Source organism: Trachypithecus francoisi, unplaced genomic scaffold, assembly GCF_009764315.1.
Source record: "Trachypithecus francoisi isolate TF-2019V2 unplaced genomic scaffold, Tfra_2.0 Contig01474, whole genome shotgun sequence".
NCBI lineage: Eukaryota > Metazoa > Chordata > Mammalia > Primates > Cercopithecidae > Trachypithecus > Trachypithecus francoisi.
Window position 1 is genome coordinate 1,249,133 of NW_022681435.1, and position 12,937 is coordinate 1,262,069.

The window sequence follows — 12,937 nt, forward strand, 5'->3', positions numbered from 1 at the left end:
TCTACTTGCATATTTCAACTTATTTTATTTTATTTTATTTCACTTTATTTTATTTTTGAGACAGAGTCTTGCTCTGTTGCCCATACTGGAGTGCAGTGGCGCAATTTCGGCTCACCACAAACTTCGCCTCCTGGGTTCAAGCCATTCTCCTGCCTCAGCCTCCCGACCCATTCTCCTGCCTCAGCCTCCCGACTAGGTGAGATTACAGGTGCCTGCCACCATGCCCAGCTAATTTTTGTATTTTTAGTAGAGACGGGTTTTCTATTAAATAATTAAATCATGTTGGCCAGGCTGGTCTCAAACTCCCAACTTCAAATGATCCACCTGCCTCGGCCTCCCAAAGTGCTGCGATTATAGGCATGAGCCACCCCGCCTGGCCAACATCATTTATTTTAAAAGTACCTTATTTGAATTATTGTAGAACTTTTATTTAACAACTGCAACATCATGTCCCAATGCCGAAGCTGAAATTTGTTGTTCTTTGTAGCACCATAATTTCTAGCACTGTAACTTGTATCTTGATTCTCAAAAAAAAAACTTTTACTGAATGAATGAATGAATGAATGGATGAATGAATGGGCAAATAAGTAAATTAAAGGTAACATTCCTAAAAATTCTATCGTTACTCCAGTGAAATACACTCACACTGAAAAAATAATAACATGGCATGCATTCATCCACTTTCACTTTTCTGAAGCTTTCCACTTCCTTTAAACAATCAAGCCTCAAACAGTTATGGACTATCTCTCATCTTATTCAGCTCTACCAAAATTACTAAGGATTAAAGTGTAGAATTCCCTTACAAGTGGGACACTACAAATGTACACCCCATATAAAAGAGAAATCATTCCCAATGAGCCGGAAAAAGAATAATATGATGTTAATAAAATCAGGGGAAAATTAGATGTCAGAAGAAAATTAATCTTGCAGTTAGAAGTAACTAGATTGAAGAATCACAGTGGCCATAAGAGAACAGAAAAGTATTCAATGGTTTGGGGCATCAGTTAGTGGACAATGATGTACAAGAGGGCACATAACAAAGAACAATTATTCAAACAAGCATTAAAACTGACATCGTTTTATCTCTTTTCAAACTTACAAACTGGGTTATGTATGAAATTGTATAGTCAACCTGGAAATATTATTACCACCTGCTTACCAAAGCTTTGCGTTTCAGGTTGCAGGGTTGCAAAATATTTCCAATATAAATCCCTTACTTTTTGAAAAGTGAAGACAAAGGTTGAGGAATTCATAGGTTCTTAATTGTAATCTTTTACACGAGTCTAGAATATCCTCTTTGTCTTAAAAAAAATTTTTTTTACTCTATACCAAACACAGTTATTCATTAATAAATTCTTCCTAAGCCAATATCAACTACCAATTGAATTTTTGGCTTCACTATGGAAATTAGACACACATGCTACATTAAAATACTTGCAGGTCACAGAGAGAAAGACACTTTAATCTGAACTCAACAATATTTGGGGGAAGGGATGGTATACATATACACACACACATGTATTTTTCTATTTGTGATGTACTTCTGGTCAGTTTCATTCAAAGGTATACCTGGCCACTCCACAATGTTTTTACAAATATTACATTAGTTTTTGCTAAGATCACAATATCTCCAGAAAAGTTTTAAACACATTTCTCAATATATAATATGGCAACAATAACTATCACATTTCCCTTCCAGCTTTTGACTAAACAATGTGACACTGGTCATGGTGATGCCAGTGATGATAATAAAAATTATAATGATGAATTTTTGCAATCGTAAAATGTTTTAAATACAGCAGTATTGCTTTTTTAAAAAAAGTGAAAACCCCTCTTGAATTGTACTGGTGAGTTTCGATTTTGTTTAGTTTTAAGATGCAGGATTTAAGGTCCTACCACTTCCTCAATATGAAACAGCTACTTACCAGGAAACATTGCAAAAGAATCTAGATTTCCAGAATTTGGCTACATGAACAATTTTACCCAAAGCAGCCTCATTTGGCTCAAGAAAGTTTCCATTGCTGAGTGATAGAGTAGGAAGAATTTTGGGAACTGGGGACACAAAAACTTCGATTTCTACCCTGACACTACCATTAAAAACATATACTTTTGGATGGAACTGGATTATAATCTGTAACACCCCCCCCCTCAATGAAATGCAAACTCAGTAAAGAAAATAAACAGCAACCAAGACAGGAGTTTTTGCCAGGAAATCATCCCATGTGTCTAGACCAGAGCTGACTCCACTACAGAGCCAAGAAACTTCTCTCTGGGAGATCTCTTTAATCTACCCTTTCCAGTTTCTTTCATCTGTGCTTGGTTTGCAGTGATCCTGATATGCATGCTCAGTCTCACTACCTACTTGTCAAAATTCTACCATTCCTTTAAGGATTAGAATTGAGTTTTCCTTGAACCCTTGGTTATTAATTTCGCCATGAAAGAAGTAAGTTTTCATTTCTCTAAACTCCCACATTAGTGTGTCTTCTCAATGCTAGATGTTAATTACATTCTTACTTTTCTATTTTCTCCTGTTAGAAGAAGCTTGTCCAACCCACAGTCTAACACAAATTCATAAACTTTCTTAAAACATGAGGGTTTTTTGCAAATTTTTTTCCAGCTCATCAACTATCATTAGTGTATTTTTTGTGTGTCCCAAGACAATTCTTCTTCTTCTAATGTAGCCCAGGGAAGCCAAAAGATTGGACACTCCTGTGTTAGAGTATATGCCCTCTGAGAGAAGATGTCTCTTCCATAAAGCCCTCTATGTCCTCTAATTGCTAACATGGAGATATGAGCATAGCAGGTACTAAAAAATATATGTATTAGATGATCCATCAATCAGAATTAGACTAGATAGATAAAAAGCTGGCTAGCTAGACGCAAACAACATCCCATCTCCCTTCCCAACATATTAAAACCCGAGGGACAAACTGAAGCTATGCTACCAGTCTCCAGAAAATAATATAAATAAAGATACTTTTCTAACCATTCATTATCAATTTTTACTCATCTTAAGTGAGTATCAAAGCAATCACTGACAAGGTATGCCAATTTGCATGTTTTTTATGGCTTGCTCTTCAGCATTTTACACCCCGTACGAAAACTGGATTGTCCAGAGTTTCAATACGCTGCATAGATGCTAGGCCTTTTTGCACTTTACCAGTCCTGTAAAGACCCTGTACTTAAGTCTTCACATGGGAAATTTGAGATTAAAAACCTTCCATTTGGATGCCTTGAAATTCAGCTAAGTACCCCTCAAAAGAATGTTTAAATGAATGGAAGATTAAAGCACAGCAGAACATTCTAAGGGGTATCCTGTAATGGGGCTTTGTCAGCACCTTCTCTGTTTTTATTGAGCAAGTGGTCTTTTCCCAAGGAGCAGAAAGTTTGTATGCCAATCATCAGTCCAGTTTAACTATTTGAAGTTTAAAATGTCAGAGAAAAAAAGTTTGTAATGGAAATGCTGACAGGCCATGAAGTAAAGAGGCACCAGCAGGTGCTGCTGTAACCCAGGGTCATAATTCAATCAAGCTAGATTTTGACGTCATCTGTTACAGAAAAAAGCCAAATGGTTTATGAACAGCACCAGAACCCCCAAGATTAAATTACAGCCCTGATATTTAATCATGGGTCTTACTTTGTTATTTTTAATAACACAATACATTTTAACAGTTATTTGTCAACTGCCTTGGCCAAATTAGAACACGTGATGACAAGTGGGCTGGATGACAACTTCCATCTTTCACAATCTCAGTTTTTAATAATTTTTTTCAGAAATGGTAGATTATACACATTTTCCCCTTCTTAAGAAATATACAGTTGGTACCATCGAATTGAGTCCAAGCCTTAATTAAAAGCAGCATGAGGTCTTTGACCAGAGGGTCAGGACATGTGTATTTGTGTCCTATTACAGCCAATAACCAACTGCATGATTTGGGCAAAAGACTTTTAACCCTCCCAAGCCTTTGCTACTTACCTAAAAAATAATAGAGCATCTCCAAAGTATCTTGTAAATGTAAATTTCCATAAATTATTCACTTGAAAAACAAAACTGTGTCATTACTTTGGGATTCCCTGAGAATTTGAATGCTAATTTTTTATAACAGAAAAGTTGATGGATTTTGTATTTCAGCTAAAATTACTCGGATCAAAGAGGCATTCTAGCACAGGAGAATTTATAAACTAACATTTTTAGAGGCAATGTCAGCATCAGCAAGTGAAACAGGTTCTTTAAAAAGTAACGTACAAATACGGCTGCACAAATACTGCTGCACGTGTGAAGGGGTGTTTGCAAAACAAATCAATAAAGGCACATCCAACAATGGATTGCAGTTAATAAATTACATATAGTAATTACCACCAGTGCCAGTCTAGAAAGTCATTCATTAAATGTGAATTGTCACACAAAAGTACAAAAGCATCCATTTGAACAATCAATCGTGTGGCTGCACCTTTAAATAAAATACTTTCTTACAGCCCTGAAATTCATCCACATAAAACTGATTTTAAACACACCTGGGTATTTGATATGTTGATTAACTGGGCCCTTATTTATCTTTGAAATGAAAGTAAACATGACAACCTTTTCAACATTTTCACTATTCCTGAAAGTCTAATATAAATATATATATTTAACTGTATCTAACTTATAAAAAAGTGTTAATCTTCTCCAAAGATTAAATTATTATTTCTCTTACGTCTCTCTCCTAAGCATTGGGAGAGATATGGGTCAAAAGTATCCACACAAAACCCAGGCGCATACCTTATTCCTAGTCAACTGGCTCACGAATGTACAAAATGGATAGCTCACATATAAGCTAATAAACCTGGTGGTCAGTTGTGAAAATTTTATCCAGAGTAATAACAAACCAGTAACAAAAATAACATTTTAAAAAACCTATAACCTATTTTACATTTTCTAATACTTAGCACTATCTAATTAACTTGGAAGAACACCTGGCCATAAAAAATAGCTCATAAAATACAAAAAAATAATAATAATAAAGAAAGGGCAGATTTTTCTGTTCCTACTTAGCTTCATTTTCATGCTATGTCTGTATAAAATCTGACTTATTCAACATACGTATAGATTCTAAAGATTTGGCCAAGAACATTTTGGTTTCAGACTTGTAAACTGAAGAACATTTCAAAACACACCATGTTCCTTATTAGGCAACTTAAGATCTGTTATCTTGGCTTATGGGAACAGATCTAAATAGCATCATAATACTAAACGTTGAAAATCACAGGCCTGGGGCCACCAGGACTCAACTCTATGACTTGGACGAGGTTGCAAACTTCCAATATAAAATGTAGTTTACCATTAGGAGTAAATGTTTGATCTTTAAAGCTTACAAAATTACTTTGTTTATCATAGCAGATGAAAGCAAAAAGGAATAATTTTAAGCTCAAAACAAAACTGTTTATATGACAGTCTTTACTGCTCCATGATTCTAAGCATTTAAGACAGATTCGAGCAATTAACAGCATAAACTTTCATTACATAGTTCTATTATATATGTTTATGTGACTTGGCTGTTCATCTGTTATTTAAGTGATTTCCTCATTACAATAGTAGGGTAAGGATAATTTGCTGATGCTGTCAAAAATGTTAAGCATTTCAGTTTCAACAGTTCTTGGATCCCCACGCTTGTTTAATGCATTTTATTTACTTAAGTCAGTGTCAAATAGAGTACTGCTTCTGCCTTCTGAATTTAGAAAATGTAACATTTTAAGCACATGTCTGGTAACAGACATATCAAACCTTCAAAACTGCTTATTTTAGTGATGCAGATAGAATTTAGGTTATTGTTCTTGAATATTAGGTTTCAAAGATCTAACAACAAACTGAAAAACTTTTTTATATTTAAAGACAAGAGATCCTTATTTTTTACATATTAATACATCAGGCTTGGTTACCTCAAATTCTGAATTGATTAGTTACATAAAAACATGTTTTCATTGGCATCCATGTAGACTATCAACTTACAATAGAATGAAAGCACAACTTTTTAAATATCTACTGTATTTTCTTGGTAAAACTAATAAAGATAGGTGAAGGACATATTTAGTCACATTGAAATCTGTCATAAATTAGAAGGGTAGCTTATTTGGATACAAAGGCAAGAAAAACAATGGGTATGGTTTACATCATTACATTAAGTACGTTTTTTAAAATGCTATCTACCCTACAGATCATGGATAGTATTTCGTGCCAAACCTCAATATCACATTGTTTGCCTATATAATCTTGAAAAAATGAGCTGTCTGACGTGTGTGTGTGTGTGTGTGTGTGTGTGTGTAGAACTCAGGACTTTGAGCTAGACAAACCTGAGGTTAAAACCTAATTTCATTATTGGCTACCTTAAAATCAAGTTGTTTAACATCTCTCTGTTTCCTCAGCTATGAATAGAGAATAGTAGTAATCCTTGGATCTCACTAGGTTCTTGTGAGGATTTAAAAAATACAACAGGTATAAGGTACACAGCACACCTCTCCAACACACTGAGAAGCACTATGACATGCTCACCCACACTATTATTTTACCCAACATCATGCAAAACAGTCACAGGGAAGACCAGGCAAAAGAGAATGATCAATAATCCAAAATTCAGCTCCAAACCTAAAGAAGTTTTCAGAAAGCACATGCACATACAGAAGCATTTATATGCACAACTATCAGCACACTAATCCTCATGCCCCATTACGCAGTACAAATGACAGAAAGACAGCAGTGAGACCACGATTATTTCCAATAAAGGATTTGCAGGGCTATAGAGAATTAGCAAATAAAAACTTGTTTTTTAAAATAACAAATAAAAAAGCACAGTTTGGAACTCCTTATCTTGGGCCTCAGTTTTCTTTGCCTGTAATAATGAAGGCACTGGGCAACATTTCTAAAGGGTTTCTATGCCCAAAATTCTATGATTCTAACATAATGGGTTTAATGCCACTGTACTTCTTTTAACCTGTTAAATTACTCTGCCCTTTACAAAAAGCCACAGCTCCCTTATGAATCATACCATTTACGATTAAGGGTGTTTTCACTCACTTATATACACACACACAATATTAAGCAGCTCTCAACAAATACCTTTAAGGGGAAACCAATTTTTTTTTCATGCCATCACTATGAACTCAAAATTAATTCAGGATGTGACCATGTGAATTTTCTGTATCATACAAAACTACCCACCGGATTGATTTTTTTCCACCTCAATGAATTCACTAAATTGGCATATCATTTTTGTGTCATTTGGATATAGGTTAGTTACCTTACGTAAATTTCAGGCAATACTTTTCTCTTCCAAAAATGACCCACTACAGAGATGTGGTGTGTTTTAATGCTGCTCTGGTTCAAACACTCGTTCATTTGACAATCTTTTCACAATACCTGAACACCTCAGTAAAACTAAACAATTACAGGGGGAAAAGCTCAACTTTTAAACTAAAGGAGAAAGATGTAGTATCTGTCATAGACCCCCAGTAAATACATGTAACAGATGTGACCAGGCCTGATCTAACAAGTTCTTTAGAATACATCATTTTAGTGGCCCAACTTTAAAATGACTGTTTCAAAAGATGCCAAAGCTAGTATGTTTATCTTTTCCTCACAGGAGTCAAAGGTAACCAAATAAACTGCCCTTTTGCTATATCAGAAAATTAAGCCCATACTCATCAATAACTTATAGACTGTTTACATGATTTTCTTTTTTTGGTAACTTAGGCATCCTACTTTTCAATGAGAATAACTTTCCAATCATCCAAGCATATGGATGCTTTTAATTTGTTTTAAGATCAATGATATAACGGATATTAAATCCCTTTGTTTAAGTTACCATATAGGTTACAACTATTTCTTAAAAATAATTCCAGAGCCCACCAATTTTCCCTGTTAAGGTCATCGAAGCTCTGAACCATCATGGCTGAATTGTTTTAGTGCTTTCTGCTGAACACCTGCAAACATCAAACAAAAACTGCTAGTCCTTTCCTGGGTTGACAAAAGCCTTTCATGTGAAAAATGCTCCCTGGGAATGTCAGGCTATAGCTCAGGTTACATTCCATTCTCCCTAGCAGCCTCACCATTTCTTAAGGTGGTAGGAAAAACCATGTTTGTGAAATGAAAGATTAAAGGGAATATGGCCACACTTTATTTTTATTCTCACATTGCAAATCACTATGGAACATCCTGTATTAATGGAATCAAAAGCTATTGGGAACTCTAAGCATGAATTATTGCCATGCCTCACTTTGAAAAACTATAACTGATTTTTCAAATAGGAATAGTTTACTTATAGTTGAGATCTTTTTTTTCCTAAATCCAAGTTTCAAAGCAACCCATGAAAGGGACATCTGAGTCCACTCAAGACAATGGATATTAACTTGAAGTAAATTCAGAAAATTATTTCTCTCTCCAAAGTTTCCTAGTTGATCCTACCAATTAAAGGGCAAAATGCAGTTTTCATGATTTTTAAAATGTGTTACGCTTTTTAAAAAGATTTAAGTCTTTTAAGTGGAAATACAACCTGTTTTCTTAACTAATAGCCCTGTGTTCAAATATATCTTGATAGAAGAAAACTGAACACTCCAATCTGTACCCTATATATTATAATCACCATCATACTACATGAAATTAATACCCTGCATTCTCAATCAGACAGCCAGAATAAAAGAGACTACATTTTTTACCCTTACAAGTAAACATTTGGTACTGAAAACACCACTTCTAGTACAACGTAACTTAAAGTTCCACACCTTCAAAACAATCACTGTGTATGCATTAGAAGTAGTATAACATAACTTACTAAGAGTGAAGTCTCTCTCCAGGTTTGCATGCATGAACGTGTGTGTGTGTGTGAGAGAGAGAGACTGTCTTAAGAACTGTGTAAGTGTTGATACATGATCACTTACCAAAATGCATTAATACATATTCAACTTATAGAGCCTGTACTCTCTATAAACATTTAAACATCACAACAAGAACTTTATTTAAATGTGAACATAGAAAATGGATCAGACATACAGTTGTCTTTTTAAATGTAACACAATCTCATATTTCTACACACCTTACTTTATTAAATGATATCTAAAGTAACATACTTATTATAAATGCATGTTTTCACAACACTGCAAACTAGTTTTTTAGCACTGACTTTAAAAGTAGTCTATCTCTGTGCCTGACATAAGCTACTTTTAGATTTAAACTGAATACACATTTTTAAGTTGTCATAAAAAAATACTGTCAAAGATAGTTACAGTTTTGATCTTGTCTAACATGAAAAATTAATTTGCCCACAAAAGATACTTGTCCTTACCTTTACGTCAAATATGCATATTCATATTTTCCATCTTAAAAGTTGCAGAGAGGATACTACACAGAAATTTAAAGATATAATACTAATATAAAAACTGTCCCAAGTCCCTAAGTGGAAAACATAACAAGGTCCAGGATAGTAAAACACAAACATATTGTCTGTCAGTGGTCCTTTTAATCAATGTGTATCAAAAAACTAAAATAAAAATACAACAGGCATCTCACATTTTTTAAAACAAGTTACAGACACACAAATTCCCTAAACTTAGGTGGGCAATAGAAGGGGTAGGAACTTATTTGGAAATGAACAACTTTTAAAAGTCATTAGTTTTATTATAACAATTACACAAATCACATAAGCAAACAAACTTCTTTCATTGCTATAGCACCAAACGAATATTAAGAGATGTTAAATTATATTCATAGTTGACAGACAATTCCACTGGCATCTCACAGCAAAAAGACGTCAACATTTACCAGTCTGACTTAAGAACAGTACTCGGCCTAATGTACTGTTATATACCATTGCCAGAACTCCTAAAACACTACAGCTGTTTAATAAGCATAAATGGATTAAAGCCTCGGACTTAAAGGACAGCAGGCAACGATGTATAACTTTTTCTTATTTGAAATTCATTGCATTAAAAAAATACATTTTAAATGAATATTTTCACTCTGCACTTTTAATAAGAGATATTCAAATAGCCCTGTAATAAACCCCTCCTTAGATGCCAGATAATCACTGTGCACACAGGTTCCTTTGTGAATAGTGCTAGCGTCTTTTTTAAGCATCACCCAAAGATCTTTCATTTATAAAACGTAAAAGTCCTTCCAGATTTGCAACTTTAAATACAGTAAAAATTCATTGCACAAGTAAATCATTAGGGAAAAGAAACAGCTAAAGCATCAATAATGGCATCTTAAATATAAGTGAATTCATATTTAGCCTCTAAGATTAGCAAGAGGCTATTTACAGCTATGGTTTACTACATAGCATTCATTTGCAGAATTAAGTGTTCATTTCTTTAAAAGGGTTAATTGTGTACAGTACCTAATAAATGATATTATTTACAAGGGATTTTCCCATTTTATGAATGTTAGAGATTTTTTTCCCCTTATTTTCAAATAGGAAACATTAATTTATTCCCCATGTTAACACTGGTCTTATCTTCATGTGTTTGATTACAACTGCATTAGAAAATTGCTTTTAAATTAAGTGATGGAATTTTGAGAGAGTTTCCCTGACTTAAAAAAAAAGACCTAATTTTAATTGCACAAGATAACATTTTGTGTAAGATATACCACTGATGGGTAATGCAATAACCATATGATTATAGGCTAAAATTCAATGACTTTTTCAGAACACTTCAACAGAGCCAGAAACATATAATTGAGTAAATAAACAGCCAAAAACGTTTAACTTCACACTAAGAAAAGAATTTACATACTTGAGCCAGTAAAATGTCCACTTGCCAAAGAAGTTGGTCCATTTTTCCCACTGCTTACAGGAGGTGAAAACATCTAAAAGAAACGAAGAAATATTACAGTTGAAAATAAGACATTTGTGCCTTCAGAGCTCCTCAAAGATCTTTCATATTGTTACCAAACAGCTTAGAGTTTATGCTAAGGGTTTATTTAGTAAAATACATCACCATCCAACTTAAAACTAAAAGAGAAACAACGTTCCGAATCCCACCCCCAGCCCCCATTATCACTCTGTTCTTTCTTTTTCCTCAGGTTCATTAGATGGCCAAGCAGAACTACTACATTTGGAACAAACAGAGTCCCCATAATGTTATCAAGATTCAGGTTGGAGGCCAGCAGCCTCTCTAGAAAAACACTAGTTTCACCAAGGAGAAGAAAAAAGTTGTTTGTTTTATATTGGAAACCTTGGCCATAAACGTGGCAATGTCCATTTCCATCTCGTACAGGATTTGCCTGTCATACGTGAACCCAAATAAAAATAAAAGTGCCACCTGCACTAAATTCTCATTTCGTCTCTAACAGGAGAGCAATTGGAAGCAAGACTCTCTCTCTCTCTCTCTCACTCTCACTCTCTCTTTCACTCCCTCTCTCTCCAGCATTTATTTCGACCCTAATTGGTTTCCCTCTTCTTCGACGTATCTAGTGGATAATGCACACCTTCCCTGAGTCAGAGCCTGCAAAAAGCAAAGGAACGAATGGAGAAAGTGCAACAAGCAGAAAGGGGGCTGCAAAGCTGCCTGCCTAGGGCTACGTTTCCTGGCAAAACTTCCGAAAGCCATTTCTCCAAAAGAAGGTCTAGAAGAGGAGGAGGAGGAGGAGAAGGAGGAGGAGGAGGAGCAGCAGCAGCAGCAGCAGCAGCAGCAGCAGCAGCAGGAAAGAGCCCCACTTGGAAGGCGGTTTGGATTTTGTATGTTTTGTGGATTCTTTTCATTTTGCTTTACAAATGCATCTTACACCAAACTCATCTAGCATTAAAAATGAATTCATTCTTCTGACATGTCTGGGACTTGGTTTAGGAAAGGGAAGCAGAGGGATGGAGAAGGACCAAGTACAGCCGTAAAACTCCACAAGTGTGTTAAGTTCCGCTTTGTGCTGATGCCACGACTACGAAATTTACCAAAACAGTCCAAAAGGTTCTAAAGAATGTATGCTCAGCATATCCACACTAGTTTTAAGAATCCTAGGAAAAGATGTAACTAGGAGGTAAGATGTAACTAACAGGTCCTACTAATCCAAAGCATCATCAGCTTAAAACTTTAAAGAGACAACTGGGTCTCCTATTTTCTATTTGCCATTTCCAAAAACAATAAATAAAAGGAAGAGTAGTGTGCAAAGTATCAGTAGTCTCAATGTTCAGACATGGCCAAGTTTTAGGGGTGGTATACAGTTTTAGGGGTGTCTATTTTTGCTTTCCACTGGGGTGAGATTCCATTATTTGGGGTAATTAGTGGGTAGGGAATTGAAGGCCAGTAATAAAACTCAAAAAAACAAAAAGCCTGAATCTTCCATCACACCCCAAAATTATAGTTAAAAACTTGTCAAAAAGACCTTCATATTTACCAAGGGTTCAGCCAATTAAAAATTATTACTGTCCTTTGGATTCCTACTGGTTTCTAGCTGAAGTGTTTGGGTTTTTGTTTTTTTTCACAGCTGTTGTTAGTTTCCACCGTTCTTTCTTACCGCACTGAAATCCAGTAAATCACTCAGCTCTTTGTCCGTCCCTAAGGCAGCCATTCGCTGTTGGTGATGCATTTTAGCAAAATCACACAAACCTAGAAACATGGAAATAACCGCAATCAGAAAATCCAGTCCCAATCCTTGGAGAAAACACAATCGGATTTTTGGAGACTGGGGGGTTGGGGGTAGGGACGTGGGGGCGGGTGGGATTAAGGTGGAAAGGAGGAAGGGATGGGAGACTTGTTGGGTTGGGTTTGGTTTTGTTTTTTTAAGATGGAATAGGCAGCAATAGCAAAAAAAAAAAAAAAAAAGCGATATTGTATTTCCAAAGAGACGATCAAACTGGTAACATTCACTGTAAAACCAAATCCGGGAAAGAAAAAAAAAAAAGCCGCTCTTCAGCGCATCATTTTATGCAACAGGAGGTAGAGCGAGAAATGAATGGATCACAGAGAAAAGAGA

At 35.3% G+C, this 12,937-nt stretch overlaps 1 protein-coding gene across 16 annotated transcripts in view; it reads right to left on the reverse strand.

Moving 5' to 3' along the window:
* The window catches only part of TCF4 (transcription factor 4), a 369,074-nt gene that overhangs the window by 353,809 nt on the left and 2,328 nt on the right, over positions 1–12,937 (reverse strand). For 6 of the 16 annotated variants that reach the window (XM_033238190.1, XM_033238218.1, XM_033238198.1 and 3 more), the window contains 2 exons: positions 12,479–12,570; positions 10,762–10,834 (listed from right to left, as the gene is read on the reverse strand). In XM_033238190.1, the coding sequence (XP_033094081.1) occupies positions 10,762–10,834; positions 12,479–12,550 (145 nt within the window). In that variant the 5' untranslated portion in view covers positions 12,551–12,570. Of the gene's footprint in view, positions 1–10,761; positions 10,835–11,289; positions 11,598–12,478; positions 12,571–12,937 lie in introns of those variants that run through there. The other 10 variants (XM_033238226.1, XM_033238165.1, XM_033238146.1 and 7 more) reach the window with 4 other exon arrangements.